This window comes from Podarcis vaucheri (genome assembly GCF_965113315.1).
Source record: "Podarcis vaucheri genome assembly, chromosome: 10".
NCBI classification, from domain to species: domain Eukaryota; kingdom Metazoa; phylum Chordata; class Lepidosauria; order Squamata; family Lacertidae; genus Podarcis; species Podarcis vaucheri.
Window position 1 is genome coordinate 46,543,423 of NC_138748.1, and position 16,542 is coordinate 46,559,964.

Below are 16,542 nucleotides of genomic sequence, written 5' to 3' on the forward strand. Positions count from 1 at the left end.
GGACGGAAACACGCTAGCTGGCCGGCAATCCATCAAATTTACTATCCGACAGGGGATTCGTATATTCGTATATGTGCAGACGGGAAGGTGTACACAGGCGGTGAGGCAGTGGGCATGAATGGGCTGCTACAAGTCTCAACGCAGGGAACCAATAATGATGTCTGATGGGGAAAATGTTAACTGCAGTGTGTGTGAGAGAGAGAAAGAGCGGGGAGGGAACAGGTCCCTATTGGCTTCATAGGACCTACTCTTGATGCCCTGGAACCAGGGAGGGAAAAATCTCACCTTTCATTTTCTCTCCATTTCTTATTATTCCAATATTCAGTTTTCTACATTTCTTCATTGTGTGTGTGTTGGAATCCTCATGAAAACCATCAGCATTCTAGTGCAAATGTCTCCATATACACCCATTTTTCCCTGTATGGCGTTTTGCCTCACATGCACATTTTTGAAAGCAAATTCCCTGATACAATGTATTTGTGTAATAATTCCATACAGAATGGTCACCTCACATCAAGAGGGATGTTATAGAGCTGTAAAAGGTTCTGAAAAGGGCAAACAGCATGATGAAGGGGCTGGAGCAACTCCCCTGTGAGAATAGGTTCCTACATTTGGAGTTTTTCAGTTAGGAAACAGGGTGAGTTTGGGGGTGGGGCATAATAGAGGCATATAGAATTATGCAGTGCTATTTTTCTAGAACATCTCCAATGAACGCCTCCCTCGTTCTCTTAGACTGGCAATGGTGCCCACCCGAGAGATGCCAGAACTGAGTTGGAAAAAAGCCCTGGAATTATGCCTGGTGTGGAGAAAATGGAAAGGCCTCTCTTGTTATGGTGGAACTTGGGACCACCATTCAGGGAAGAAAAAAGAAAGTACTTTTTTACACAGTGCATAAGTAACTATGGAGTTCATTCCCTCAAGATGTTATTGTCACCAGCTTGGACGGCTTTAAAAGGGGATTAGAAAAATTTGTGGATGATAGGACCACTATTTGTGGATGATAGGACTACTATCAAGCTACTAACCATGATGGATATATTCTGCACCCACCGTTGGAGGCAGTATTCTCCTGGATGCCGGTGGCTTGGAATCACAAATGGAGAGAGTGCTGTTGTGCTCAGGTCCAGCTTTTGGTCATTCTGAGAACAGGAAGCTAGACTAGACAGGACTTTGGCTTGATCTAGCAGGACGCGGGTGGCACTGTGGGTTAAACCACAGAGCCTAGGACTTGCTGGTCAGAAGGTCAGTGGTTCAAATCCCCATGACGGGGTGAGCTTCTGTTGCTCGGTCCCTGCTCTTGCCAACCTAGCAGTTCGAAAGCACGTCAAAGTGCAAGTAGATAAATAGGTACCGCTCCAGCGGGAAGGTAAACGGCGTTTCCGTGCGCTGCTCTGGTTTGCCAGAAGCGGCTTAGTCATGCTGGCCACATGACCTGGAAGCTGTACACCGGCTTCCTCGGCCAATAAAGCGAGATGAGCGCCACAACCCCAGAGTCGTCTGCAACTGGACCTAATGGTCAGGGGTCCCTTTACCTTTACCTTTTAGCAGGACTTTGGCTTGATCTAGCAGGGGTTTTCAAACTCTGGGAGGCAGTGGAAGACAGGAGTGCCTGGCGTGCTCTGGTCCATTGGGTCACAAAAGGTTGGACATGACTAAATGACTAAACAACAACAAAGCAGGGCTTTTCTTATGCTCTTAAAGGGGTGCACCTAGAGGGGCCGGGCTGCCCAATGTTTTCAAAGATGGCCCACCCATTCCAAATCCAGTGGTGATCCTCAAAAGGATGCACCCCAGCATGTCCCTTGGAAGGCGCTCTCCCCCAGGGAAATGCCAGCACAAAGCATCTTCGTCCTGGCACATCTCTTTCATGAAGCTAAGGTAGTTGGGAGTCAAAGTGACGGGCTGCGTCAGCCTGGCCAGGTTGAGAGGGTGGTGCATATGTGACGTCATACATGCACAATGCCCCTTCCCCATATCGGGGGCAATTTGGCACATCTGTGTTCTTACGGTGGAGAAGGACTAAACTGACTGATATGCTGCTTGATGTGCTGTCATTAAATGCATAGGGATGCTCTGGGCTTGTTGCCATTTGGGTGGGTCTGTCTCATTTTCAAAATTAAGCCTTGCTCAGGGAGGACAACAAAAAAACAACAGGAACCGGATTTCATATTGGCTGGAATGAACTCTGGAGGTGGCTTCTTCTGGGCAAGAGCAAAGAAATGAAACAAATCCCCTACAACTCTCTGGGCCCTAAGAATAGATTATCTTTTTGCCGTCTCTAGCAAATACCTTGAGCAAATAGTGCGCCCAAACTCTCCAAAGCGCTTCTGATTCAGAGCCAACCGAAGCGACTGGCAAATTCAACCTTCAATATACATTCTGCAGGTTCATTTCCAGCGGAGTAAAATGCTCTTTCCCCTCCCTCCTGCTAATGCTGCATCTGAAACCCACTGGGATTTCTATTGGGGTGGAGGGCTTCATTCTCTCGATGGGTTGGAGTGCGGGGGGGGAGACCCATGGCACGCAGAAGCCAGCAAAATCAATCAATAAGATCCTCGGCGCATTGGCGTCATTAGAGGAAAGAAAGACCTGCGCAATGCCGTCATTAGAGGAAAACCTCTGTGTTCTTCTCCCAGGTCTGCACGTGCCTTGACTCTAAGATACAGTCTCTCTCTCGCTCTGCCTATTGGAATTAATTCAACTGCCCTGTTGCATTGGCAAAAGAAAAAGAGGAGGGGAAAGTAGATGAACTGGAGCGCAGCCTTCGCGCTGCAGATTTCCTTGTGGACAGAGCCCCCTTCAGGAGAAGAGGTGAGAAATGAGAGCGGAGATTGCAGATGGAAAGGACAAGGAAGGTAAACAAGGAAGGCCAGTGAACGGAAAAGGGCACTGGATGCCAACAGGGGAAAGAGCCAAGGAGAGGGAGGGAGAGGGGAGGGAGAGAGGTCAGGGTAGCCTCTGTGCCTTGCACTCTGCAGTTGACGCAGTGGCTTGCCCCCCTGGCTACTGCTGCATCATGGACCTTATCCTCACCAGGACTGTATGCTGCTCCCCATTTCTGCAAGAAAACCACATCAAAATTCTGCACCCAGGGGAATTAAATGCCATGTTACAACTCCCCCCCACACACACCCCGATTGCTCCACCAATTATAAACTATGGAAATGGAATAGCTTTGCACAATTTCTTAACTTGGCTCTCCATTCTGCAGAGAAGAACGAGGCAGGCCAGGGCAGCTTATTCCAGCAACTGTTTGGCATGACCTTCTGAACCTCTTGCAAGCCGATGGTTGCAATCCTAAGAGCTAGGAACTTGCTCTTTTTTCAAAACGAAAGGAGGACTTATCAGGATACCGGGGTCCGAGTCCTCTATCACGTGGTGCTGTGGAAGTGCACCAGGTGGCGGTGGATTCAGAGCTGAGTGCTCCGATCATTCATTTGTACTTTTGTTTTGGAAAAAGAAAGCGGCTCAAGTCTAACAGTCCTTCCACTGCACAGCTTTGCAATAGCCTTCTGAGATCTGGGAAGTAACATTCCAGTTTTGCAGAGGGCTAAGAGTCCAACTAAACGGCGTTCCGTGTGCTGCGCTGGCTCGCCAGATGCAGCTTTGTCACGGTGGCCACGTGACCCGGAAGTGTCTCCGGACAGCGCTGGCCCCCGGCCTATAGATGTGAGATGGGCGCACAAACCCCAGAGTCTGTCAAGACTGGCCCGTTCGGGCAGGGGTACCTTTACCTTTACCTTTAAGAGTCCAACTAGACACAGGGCTCATCCTCACTTTTGTCTGTCCTGTGATTCCTAGGCACGGGTTCAAGAGGTTCTTCCTCTTGTCCCACTGCTTTCCCCAAGAAAACCTGCAATTTACTGCTGAATTGGAACAAACACCAGTCAGGTTACCTGTGGTCTGATGCTTGTTCTGATTCAGCAGCAAATTGTGGGTTTTCCTGGAGAAAGAAGAGAGAGAGAAGGAAAACCTATCAGACCCTAGAAATCATGGGACAAACAGAAGAACTCACAGGACAAAGGGAAGTGTGGATGGACAAAGTTCTTGTGTGGCTTTAAAAAACAACAACTAGCTGACCCCAAGCAAGATTAAGACCATGGTTTGGTGGTGTGCTTTAACCATTTGCCCCTGCTGAGGTCTCAGTCATAACCAACCTTCCCCCACACCTGTTATTTGCAACTTGCTCAATGTCTTCCAGTAACGGAGGTGGGGTTTGAAATGAAGAGCTAAACTAAATGCACTGGGGACATTGTCTGCATCTTTCAGTGGCATCAAAGTATTTCAGAACCAGGTAGGTGGTGACCTAGAAAGGTGCTGTAACAGCTCTCTGGGTTTTCAGATACAGGGCTTTTCCACTCTTTCCGGGAGATGCCAGAAATTGAACTCAGGACCTTCTGCATGCAAAGCATGTGTCCTACCACTCAGCTACAGCTCCTTTCCCAGTAGACATGACTTATGTAGCTGGGATTCATTACTCTGTATCTGGGCAAGTTGCTTGTTCACTGTGCAACTTTTCTTATGAGATTGCAGCCAATTGGATGCCATTTTGAATCAAAGACGGCGGACTGAGCCTCTTCAAAACTGCACTGATTTGAACCATTGGCTTCAAAACTGCGCCGATGTTTTGGTTTCTTCGAATTCCCCAGCTAGAAGGCTGCATGTATCAAAGGGAAAAAGGAAAGAAGACTACAAATACACAGCACTCCTACTGCTTCTGTTTGGCGTTGATAACACAAAACAAAAACGGAGCAGAAGAGGCTGCAATGTTTTTTCACATTTTTATTTATAAAGAAAAGTTGTCATTTCTCCATCTGTTTAACCCTGTGTGTGTGTGTGTGTAGAAAACTGCACCCTTACTCGGTGTATGTGTGCATGTGTAAGTACATCTGGCATATATATTTTTACATTTGCTTGAATTTTATTTATTTATTGCCACTCTGTGGCAATTCATTATTACTATTATTATTATTATTACTTCTATTTATAATTTACATAGCACTTTCGGTGCACAAAGTGCTCTACACAGTACTATTTCATAAGAATCCAGGGCAGCAGGTGCCCTTATACCCATTTTACAGATGAGAATCTGAGGGTGAATGAGAGCAATTTGTCTGCTCCTCCTGTTATGGGTGAGGCAGAACTTGAATGCATGCCTCCCAGACCAAAGCCCCAATGTCTCAATCGATCGGCCCAGTAGGCCTCCCAAAAGGCCAATATAAAATGACAAGACAGGACAACCCACCCCTATGCTGGGGCAGGCAGCTAGAACACAGGAACCACCAACTCCCTACTTGACCTTTTAGAGCCAGATTCTGCCTGGGTGGTTCTGATTCTGCCTGGGCGGTTCTGTCCTGAAAAGACAAAGTTCAAAAGAACCATACGGCAAGCTCAGTAGACCGAAAACATAAATGGACTTACTCTGGACAAGCACCACCACCCCATTGTATTGCCTCTCACCAGATGAATTTTATCCTTCATCTTATTATTCCAAATGAGTGTTTTCATTACATACTGCAAAACTCAATTACCCAGAAGACCATGGAATGACAAGTGAGACAGGAATCCACGTCCACAAGACTTTCCTGATTCTCCTCGACCCAGATCATTGAGCAATGAATATCAGCATCCAATCCCTGCTCGATGCGATGCAAGGACCTGCTATCTGTTCAGGCAAATGAGCTACAGTCTCAAGTCATGTTAGATTTTTACTCCAGGAGTGAGAAAATGAGACTGACATCAGCCTGTCAGTCATTTTCCTTCCTTGGACAGGAAGCTGGAGGTGTTTTTGAGTTCCTTTGCAGGAAGGACTTCATGGAAGCCAATTTTTTTTTCTTGAGGTTGAAACATTAGCAAGATGGAGGCTGGGGAGCTCATTTCTTGCTTGCGATCTTTTTCTTACGTGCAGCGACCAGATCATAGAAGGGGTCTTGTGTGATGCTGGTTCTGGAATAAAAAAGAGGGGGTGGAAATGGGAGATATTCAAGGCTCGGCCACCAGCAAAGTGTTGATCACCTTCACAGGAACCAGGAGGACATTATTAATTTATTTAGAAAATAATATGTAGCACTTAATATTTTTTAGAAAGGGGGGATCCTCTAAGCAGCTTATAAGATATTGCAAATACACAGTTTAAAATCGTGAATACATCATAAAAACCTTTCAGTTAAGAACAATGCTATTGGCAGGACAATAAACAGGACAAGACTCCTAGGCATCTGCTATGGGGAAATAGTCAAATGAGGCCATGAGAAATTCATAAGAAGGTAAGAAGATGTCTCATATCAAGTCAGACCACTGGTCCATCTAGCTCAGTATTGTCTACACTGACTGGCAGCAGCTCTCCAGGGCTTCAGGCAGGGAACATTCCTAGCTCTGCCTGGAGATGCTGGGGATTGAACCTGGAGCCTTCTATGTGTGAAGCTGATGTTCTGCCTATGAACTATGGCCCAGCCCCTGTCTTCCATGTTCAGAGTGGGGGTGATATGCCACTGAATGCCAGTTCCTGGGAATGCACAAGATGGAAGGGCAGGTGCCTTCATGCCCTGCTTAGGGGCTTCCTAGAGGCATCTGGTTAGCTACTGTAGGAAGTAGGATGCTGTTCATAGGAGAATCAAATCCACCTGGTGATCAGCACAAAACTTTAAGGGACAAAGTAGAAGGAAAGGCAGGATGTTGTGGCTGATAGAATGGAGCAAAAGGCTCACTCCTTCCCAGGGCTAGCAAAGATATCAGTACTGAAAGTGGGCTACATGGTTTTTAACCAGTGTACCTATGCTGCATTGGCCTTTAAAACCCCAAAAGGTATGGTACCAGGTTAATTCAGTATGTGTCTATGTGTCTACACCTGACTGGTCTTGCCACCTTTTATAACTAAAAACTGGCAGTCTCGTTATTTTGTTTTAGAAAGATCCTGAACCAAACTGTGAATGAGGTGGATCATACATGCGTGTTCCTCGCTTGGTGACTGCAGCACCGAAAGATGAATCAGCATCATAGATCAAATGGCACAGACGGACCATTTGCATCAGTTCAAAACACTGTGCTTTGCAGTGGAGACAGTCCACACATTCTGCCATGAATTACTTACGAGCTGATGGGAGATTAGAAATCAAATGAGGCCATGTAGGTGCACAGATCTGTGAGGGTTCGTGGGTGCACCACCCGTCAGGACCACACTGGGCTCTCGATTGTCACACTGGTGGGAAACTATGGTGTGCCTGAGTATGGTATCCCTGAGTATTTCTCCCCTCCAGTTTCCCCTCCTGTGCCCACTGTTCTCATAGCACCACCATGCTGCCACATCACCCTGACAGCCTTCCTTCTCACCGTATTGCGTCAATCCATAGGTCACGCTCCTCCGCCGAGGGTGCAGAGATCTTGTAAGACTGGTGTTTGCCTTCAACCACCTTCCCGTCTCCGTCCATCTTGCAGGCTTTGATTTTCTGCCCCTTGCTGTTTGTATTAAAGAGCTCAAAGCAATTCTAAGGACAGAAAATGGAAGGGAATCAAGAGACTGGAAATCAACAAAGCTACAAGATCCAGCATGCGGCAAGCCTCTGTTTCTGCTGTGCTTTAGGTCAAAGCTGCAAAGGCACCCCCCTTCAGATTTTCACATATACAATAATGCTGAAATTCTATGTGATCCCGTGGCAACGACACTGCGCTGTGAAGGACTTGGGATTTATTTCCTTTTTCTGAGAAGAACTGGCTGCTTGACCTTGGGGAAACACTTCGCATTGCATTCCTCAACTGTGTACTTAGACTGAAATTTATCTAGAGAAGGATGGCTTTGCAACAGAGAATGCCATTTTATTTACTCGTTTTATTGACTTGCGGGATTTGAACTTTGCCAATTCTGGCGTGAGCTGACCCGATCCATGTCTCCTGGGCAAATTTGTGGATCGGAACATAGCCATTCATCTGATCTTGCACATCTCCATATCAAAATTTATTTTTTCAAGGCACGTTGGAGAGAAAATACATACAGAAATGCATATATTCACATGCATATTCTAATGCATACTGTATGTGGGGCTGCCATTGGGTCTGGTTAGTATGCCCTAGCTGGTGCAGAATGAGGCATCTTGACTGCTGATGGGGCATCTTGTTGAAAATGTATGACGCCATTAATAAAGCACCTTCACTGGCTGTGCATCTACTACTAAACCAGGTCAAAGGTCTGTGTATTAATTTACAAAGCCAAGAACAACTTAGGTCCATGGTTCTTTAGGAACTGCCTGAACCCTTATATTCCAGCTCAATCACTGAGATCATCTGCAGGAGCATTGCTAGTCTTTCTCCAAGTCGGTGCAGCTCATTTGACAACAACAAAAAGTAGCCTTTAGTGCCATTGGCCCAGTACTGTGAAATACTCTGCCAAGAGAGATTCCACCGGGGCTTTCCGTCTCAACTTTTGAAAGTCTGCAGGCTATTAAGAATATGTCTTTCCACAAGAGTTCACTGTTTTCTGATTTTAACCTTTTCGTATGGTTTTCACTGTATGGTTTTATGTACTATTATGTAAACTATTATTGTACTATTATTTTTTCAACAAATAGTGGTATGTAAAATTTTTTTGTGTACATAATGTATTTTTGAGAGAAAATGCAAACTTTGATTTGGAGTCATCCAAGCCAGTGTGACAAAAACCACGAGTATGAAGCCAGCACAGGCAAGAAATGGAGCCCATCTCTCATCAGGGATGAGAGGAACTGCAGGGCAACATCTGGAGAGCTACCAAGGCTGGCTTAATGTGTAATGTGCAGCTTTGTCTCTTTTTTAAAAAAAGAATAGTTACAGGTAGGTGGGGCGTGAAAAACACCCCACTGCATCTTGGGAAACGAATTCCATTAAAATACTTCAGCATCTATCATATTACAATTTCTAAGCAACATGTGGGAGAATAATTAAGCCAAGACCCTCGGCAATTTTCAAGTGGTCCAGGGCAAGAAAAAGCTTGGGAACCATTGCATTAGAACACAGCAACATAGGAAGCTTAAATCAAGCCAGACCACTGACCCATCTACTCAGCATTGCCCACACTGGTTGAGGGTGGTACTCCAGGTTTTCAGACAGGAATCCCGAGCTCTACTTTGAGATGCTCAGAAATGAATCTGGGACCTTCTGCATGAAAAGCAGCTGCTCCGCCACTAAACTGCAGTCCTTTGTGGGGCACTTAGATGGACCCTTATAGCAGTTACTCCTGGGTAGCCCAATCCTGTGCATTTTTACTTGTGAGTACTATAAGGATTATTACTAAGTCAGTGCACATAATAAGATTACATTCGGCAGCCTTACTGTCAGTTTTCTAATGAAAAGCAACTTGCAGACTAGGAATCTCTTTGCGCTCATAGGCAGCTGCCCACTTGAAGGGCATTTTGATTCCTGTATCCTTGGGCAAGGACCACCAACCCGGGCTGCTCTGTGTCCCAAAGAGATGCAGAAAGTTGGGTGATTTGGCAGCAGCTTTGTAGAACTGCCTGACTGCTTTTGCCTTCTATGGTGTTTTTCCTGGTGTGGCACCATGTAGCTTTTGTAAGATCCTGTCAGAAGAATTCTAACTCCCACCTCCCATCTCTCAAGTGCACTCCTAGTTAAGCTATCAAGTAATCTGCTGAATGGATGCACTCCAATCTCAGGGAGAAGCTATTGGCAGAAATCGTCCGTTTTGATCTGGCACCCGTTTCCCCCTCCTCAGTGTAACTTTCAGATGAGATCTCCTTGACAGACACCGCTAAGGGGTGGGCTCCCTCAAGATCTTGATTAGCCGAGACACCAGTAACAAAGCGCTGCTACTCAATGTTCTTTTTAAAGACAGGTGTATTGCTCCCGCTGCTATCCATCTCGGAAGGTACTGACATGCAAAAGTAATTGGAGCATTTCAGGTGCCTCTTTCAATGTACCATGATGCTCCAAAATGAGCTTTTGAGAACCCCAAGGGTTCTGCTCACCTTCCCTCTTGGTGTATTTTCATACATGTTAAGCATTCTACAAAATGCACCTGGTTTTCCCCGGTAATTTGTGGAGGAAACAAATGGTGTGTAGAAGCAAGAGGGGCAGATGCTAAAGGAAGGGGTTTTTGCTGGTCAAGTTCTTAAGGATATCCCAGTCCACTTCTCTGAAATTTTCACTTTCTTTATTCGAAAAAACCTAATCTGGTTGCGATGGGCCAGGACTCAACTTCCCCTACTGAACAGCAGTCTGAAGGGAGAGAAGGTGGAGTGGTTCCACCTGCAGCTAGTCAGCCTTCAAGGACACAGAGGAGAACCTGCCAGCTTCAGCCTTCTTAAACAGGACTTTGGGCAGCAGTCAGATGCTGGAAACAATGTCTGTGGTTCCCAGCCCTACCTTGCTGCTTCCATTTGGACCTTTCACTTCATGACCGCTTGCATTCTGTGACCTCTGGATTATCTGACAATTTGGATTGCTGTTTGCCTGACCCTCAGAATGGACAGGACTTCGCATGCGGATTTGACTTTGAGGCAAGTGTATCAGTCTCACCTCCTACCTGATTCCACCCATTTCTGCATCCTGTTGCTTGGCAATGGGAGTTGGAGAGGAGCTATGACACTGCTGCCCTCCAGGTGTTTTGGACTGCAACTTCTATAGTCCCTGATGATTGGTCATGCTGGCTGGGGCTGATGGGAGCTGTAGTCCAAAATGTATAGAGGGCACCAGGTTGGGGAAGGCTGTCCTAGTCCCTTATGGAGTGGGTTGGGAGGGAAGAGAATTACACCAGTTACTCAGCAAGCAGCAAGTTGTCTCCCACTTTATGGTGTTCTGAATGCCAACGCACATGTATGATTGTAAAAGCACATGCTCCTTAATTCATTACTTTTTTTAAAAAAAGACCCCCACGAAGTTTTAGAGATGAAAATTATTTACAATGCATGCTGACTCAGGAGTAAATCCCACTGCATTGAATGAGCCTTACTCTTGGCTAAGTTGGTACAGGCTTGATGCATAACATACGTATTGGATGACTTGGATTTTGGTGTTCCATGGAAATTTACGATGGATCTTTTGATGCAAGCAAAGGTGGAGGTGGAGGAAAAGAAGAAGAGGGAAGCTAGACTACCAAATCTAATTCTATCCACTTCCTTGCTATTGGGAATTCCAAGAACTATCCTCAACAAGGCTGTTGTTTTTGAACTTCAAAAGTATTGGAACTTGGGTGTGGATGAAGGTGAAGCCAGAGCAGAGGCTGGGGGAATCTAGTGCATCACAGGAGAGTCAGATGGAACCTGGTTGGTCATGCAGTGAAGCTTGGCGGAACCTGTGTTTTGCTGGCTTTACAGACACCAATTAGTAGTAACATATTTTCACTGGGTCTTGCTAATGAAGTATCATTATGTGCCCAATATGGTATCATCCACGCACAAGACAGAGAGATCAGCAAACCCAGAGGAACCCCGAAGTCTGTAGAACTACAAAGTAAATATAGGTGAAAGAATCCTCAGTGGGGGAAAGAAACAGCTCACTAAGGACTGAGCAATGCTCAGTTAGCATGGCAGGTTGACTGACGGTTGAAGTAGAAAAGCAAATGGAAAATCTGGAGGGGGAACCACTTGATGTCTGGAGTCCTAAACAAGAGCTATCCACATGAAACACAAAGAGAAGAGTTGGAAATCTAATATTTGTGGGATACACGTAGGATGTGTAGGTATGTAAGGTATGTATTATATGTAATGTAATGTAATGTTCTGGATGGTTTTATGTTTACTTTTTGTTATCTGAAGTATAATAAAGGGTTTTTGTTTTGTTTGTTTTTTTAAAAAGAGCTATCCACAAGACACTTTATTGTGGACTCTGCTTGGACCATCTAGTTTACAACCAAAGAACCAGAAGTAGAGGCCTTGTTGGTCTGGAGTTTCAAGCTACAGCAAATCTACTGAACTGGGGAAGAAAAAATATTTGTTGTGTCTAAGGAAAGGATGACAACCACTGGTCACAGTTAGTAACAGTGACTTACCCGTTTCTTCGGGTCATCTACTTTTCGAACAGATAGATTTTCCAGTGGAATAATCCCCAGCGGCTCCTTGTCCTGTAAAAAAATTCAAATCAGAGATGAGTTACCTTCCCAATGTGCAGGCAGTACCTAGGAAGTTAGTGCTAGCAGCTGCCCGCTGACCCTGGGCTGGAGAACAAGGTTGGCATTATGACCAAGGAGACCAGGGTTTGAATCCCTACTCAGCCGTGAAGCCCACTGGGTGATCTTGGGCCAGTCACTCACCATCAGCCTAACTTGCCTCACAAGGTTCTTGTGAGGATTAAATTGGGAGAACCAAGTATACTACCTTGAAGACCAAGGTGGTATATAATTATAATAAATAAAAGAGCACCCTGTTCTATGTATGTTTTTTATCACCGTATTTCTGTCCCCCTATTCATACAAGAAGTTCAGGTTGTCATACATGGTTCCCCCTCTATCTTTTATTTCCTCACAGCAAGCCTGTGAGGCTGGTTGGACTGAGAGACAGTGACTGGTCCAGGTTATTTGAACCCTGATCTCCCAGGTCCCGGACCAGTACTCTAACCCCTGCACCACACTAGAATGTCCCTCACATTCTCTGAGGATACATCTTTCAGATAAAGTTTGTGGGGTTTTTAATGGAAAGGACACAACTCTTACCGTGGTGTATTCAAAATAGTACAGGCAGTTATCCGTCAGAATGAACCAACGGCGCTTCCAAGTCTTCACTCTGCCTCCTAGTGCAAAAGGAATTAAAAACACACACAATGCATGGTTAAGACTGGATTAATCTTTAAGCTATGTTTGCTATAGCTTGAGTTAGTTTAGAATTATCTTAGAAGGCTTAGGTTGCACATACACCAAACATTTAAAGCACATTCTCTTCAAAGAATACCGGAAACTAGTATATTCTTCACAGAGTTAGAATTCCAAGCAAATTTAACAATTCTTTTTGGCAGTGTGGGCAAGATGCACTTTAAATTTCCTCTAAATGTATGGTGTGCATGCAATCTTAGTGTTCTCTGAGAACACATCAGAACAATATAGCAGATTGCAGGCAAATGGCAGAAAAGCAATGACCATGTTTCCTAGGGGTGGTAAAACATTGACTGTTCATGGTCACAACGTGCGTGGCTAACCTTATTCTGGATCTTTGGCTGTGCACACAGCACACATTTAAAGCATACCTCTTCCCTTCCCTCCAAATACCCCTCAGAGAGCCACAATTTTCAGCAAACTACAATTCCCAGGATTCTGTATGGAGGGGGGGGGGAGGAAATGTGTTTTTGATGCATGGCATGTATGCAGCCTTTGTGTTGCTGGAATGGATCCTTGCACCCACATCTGTGCTCTGAGCATCTTCCGAAAGGGCCATTTCTCCAGCAACACAGGTACCGTTTCCTTCCTGCCCCAAGAATCCAGGCCAAGAACCAAGCCGGATAAGGGCAGAGGAGATCATTTATTTCATCCAGGCTCAAGACAGCCTGCGCATTGAAAGAAGGGAATCTCTAGGGAATACAGAGCAGAACTGAACGCCAGGGGTCACTGCTACCCCACCACAAGACAAGGATGTCTGGCTGGCAGCTTGCTGCAGTCCTGAGCTCATGAGGAAAGGCTCTGCTGGTTTTCCTTCCGAGAGACTGAGGGGGGTGGGGAGGGCTAGCCTGGGGTAGAGGGGCGGCAGCAAGATTTTCAGCAAAATACAAACATATTACCTAGTTTAAGGAGCCAGCCTTCCTGGCTGGGGTTGAAGAAAGTATGGGTGAGGTCGTTCCCATCGTCCTCTGGGATGGAGAATGGTTCGTTCTTGATGCTGTCAAACAAACTCTGCCTCAGGAAAAGGAGAAAGAGGAAAATCTTGAAGGGGAATGCCACACATCTCACCACAGGGACACAGGAGGTTGGTGCCTTCTAGGATTGTGTGGTATTAGTAATGGTGATTCAACGCAGCAGTTGTTCAGCATCACGGGCAGAGATCGTTCCCACCACCTGATCCCTCAAACTGAGCACTGAGGAGCCTTTTAGCTGAGCTATGGTTCCTCCCTCAACCCTTTCCCTTTCCTCCTGCCTACCTGTGTGTTTAATCACTTATTTCCTTTCACAGGGAGATATCCTGTGTGGGTCATACTCAGAGTAGACCCTCTGAAACCAATGAAGTCTCCTTCTGACTTAGTAAAATACTGGCCAAAGTGTTTTCCTTTTTGTTTTTATATAACGGGAATAGTGCCATTTTTCCACACAAAAGTTAATAGGCCATGAATGAAATAAGGAATGAAAACGTTCATATGCAGATAAGCAACGAAGGGACACTAACTGATAAGGTGCGATTAAGAGAGACCAAGGGGCAATTAAGAGGCTGTTCGCCAGGAATCCTGTGCTCAATAGGAATCAAGAGGTGAAACTGCCCCCAGGATGCTTTTAATTAAAGGCACAGGAGCCCCAAAGAGCACATGGGACTGGATGGCACTGCAAATGCGTTTCCAATTTAAAAACGGCCACAAATCTGGTGTAAAAAATAGACTGTAGGTCAACCTATAATTAATGACTGGCATGGAATGATTTGTTAAACATGCGAAAAGTGAGAGGGCAAAGGATGATACTTTCAGAGAAAAGGACCAGTGTAGAAGCAACCCAGATTTCAGCAGTTTCCACAGTACCCAATGCTTCCTAGCTCAAACCCATTTCCTCCTCTCATCACTCTTCTCTCCCTTTCAAGCATAATGAACTTGATTCTTGGTCTCCAAATAGAATCAAAAACATCTCTTTCATTTCCATAAGCTATTCTATACTCAGCAAGTGGGTTTCCTTTAAATGGTTTCTTTCTTTATTTTCAAAATTGGAGGAACATAAAGTCCCAGCTATGCACATCTGACTCATTCACAAGGGGATTTTCTCATTTCTTGTCCAGTAAAATAGTGACACTGGGACTACTGGAACATGCTGTCACACATTATGTAATGTCACTGCAACTTCCTCCAGACTGCCAGCAGCAGGAAATCCAATCTTTTCATATGAAGGGCACTTCAGTGGTTGCTATATAAAATCAGAGTTGCCCCCTGAGTGGTGTTTCAGAATAATTTTTGATAGGTAGGCTATGTTGAAATTGGAAGAAATTGCAAAATTCCTGCAGAAATTGTCCAGGGCTGTGTAGCATTAGTTAATAAAGGACACTGTGAGAAGCCTCCCCTGACTGTGTGAGCCACACTTTGACAAAAGCAAATCCTGCTTAGAATATGGTCCCTCTTGCCCTGTAATCATACACCTCCAATGTTTCCATTGGTAAGGACATTGTGTGTGTGTGTGTGTGTGTGTGTGTGAGTGAGTGTGTGTGTAAGTGTGTAAGAGCAGCATTTTCTGGTAAACCTCCCAAGTTTTCAAAAGTCAAACACAGATGAAAAAAGGACACTAATTTCACTGAAATGTAAGAAAGTTTTAGAGAGCTGGGTGCAGGCAGGCAGGCAGGCAGGGGTATGTGGGTGCATGTGCGGGCGTGCATACACACACACACACACACACACACACATCCTGCAACAAAATGATGTTGTATATCCTGACCCTTAGAAAAGTTTAGGACCCAAGGCTTACAGTGCTTTTCTTTTTCTATAATTTTCTATTTGATTTTATAATAATAATAATAATAATTTATTATTTTTACCCTGCCCATCTGGCTGAGTTTCCCCAGCCACTTTGGGCGGCTTCCAATCAAGTGTTAAAAACAATGCAGCATTAAATATTAAAAACTTCCCTAAACAGGGCTGCCTTCGGATGTCTTTTAAAGGTAAGATATCTACTTATATCCTTCACATCTGAAGTGAGGGCGTTCTACAGGGCGGGTGCCACTGCCGAGAAGGCCCTCTGTCTGGTTCCCTGTAAGCTCACTTCTCGCAATAAGGGAACCGCCAGAAGTAATAATAATAAACAAATAAGAATACAAAGGGGGCACCCCACCCCCAATACCATTCCACTGTAACTATCCAACCTCCCAAAAATTCAACAGCTCTTGCAATGGTTTGACCCCTTTCCATTTTACAGTACAAATTATACAAACACCTTCCTTAAAATCATTTCTCCCGCATATTCCTCATCTTACCTGTTAATTTATCATTAATTTATCATTAATGTTAATTTATCATTAATAGCTATACCCCGCCCGCACCTCTTTATACCAGTCTTCCATTTTATATTCACCTTGTCCCTTCCTAGCTCTTATAGTGCTTTTCAAGTTTCCTAGAGGGGAGAGAAGTTTTAGGAGGGAGCAACATGTTTTCCTGTCCTCCCCCCCCAAAAAAAACCCTTATCTGTTGTGCTGTCCAGCACTATAGAGCTTAGAATTGGGGCTGGCAGCTAGCCCTGACTCTTTTTAAAACAAGGATAATGTTATACAAACAAATATACCACGTTTTCTTATGTCATTTGTATATCACAAAAATAGCATAATAAATGTGGGGACAAATCTACAACATATGTTTCATTATTAGTGCTCAATGTACATGAGATTAACCCCACCCAATGGATTAGACTGTGGTCTAAACCTCCCTTTAAATCCCTATCAATGAAAAGGAAAGAAC

General features: G+C 45.0%; 1 protein-coding gene across 1 annotated transcript in view; it reads right to left on the reverse strand.

Moving 5' to 3' along the window:
- Window positions 1-5,587: 5,587 nt before the first annotated feature.
- Window positions 5,588-16,542, reverse strand: part of CYTH4 (cytohesin 4) — a 40,036-nt gene continuing 29,081 nt past the window's right edge. The window contains exons 9-13 of the mRNA XM_082241424.1: window positions 13,690-13,801; window positions 12,635-12,711; window positions 11,975-12,046; window positions 7,330-7,484; window positions 5,588-5,946 (exon numbers count right to left, since the gene is read on the reverse strand). Coding sequence (XP_082097550.1) covers window positions 5,874-5,946; window positions 7,330-7,484; window positions 11,975-12,046; window positions 12,635-12,711; window positions 13,690-13,801 — 489 coding nt within the window. The 3' untranslated portion in view covers window positions 5,588-5,873. The remainder of the gene's footprint in view (window positions 5,947-7,329; window positions 7,485-11,974; window positions 12,047-12,634; window positions 12,712-13,689; window positions 13,802-16,542) is intronic.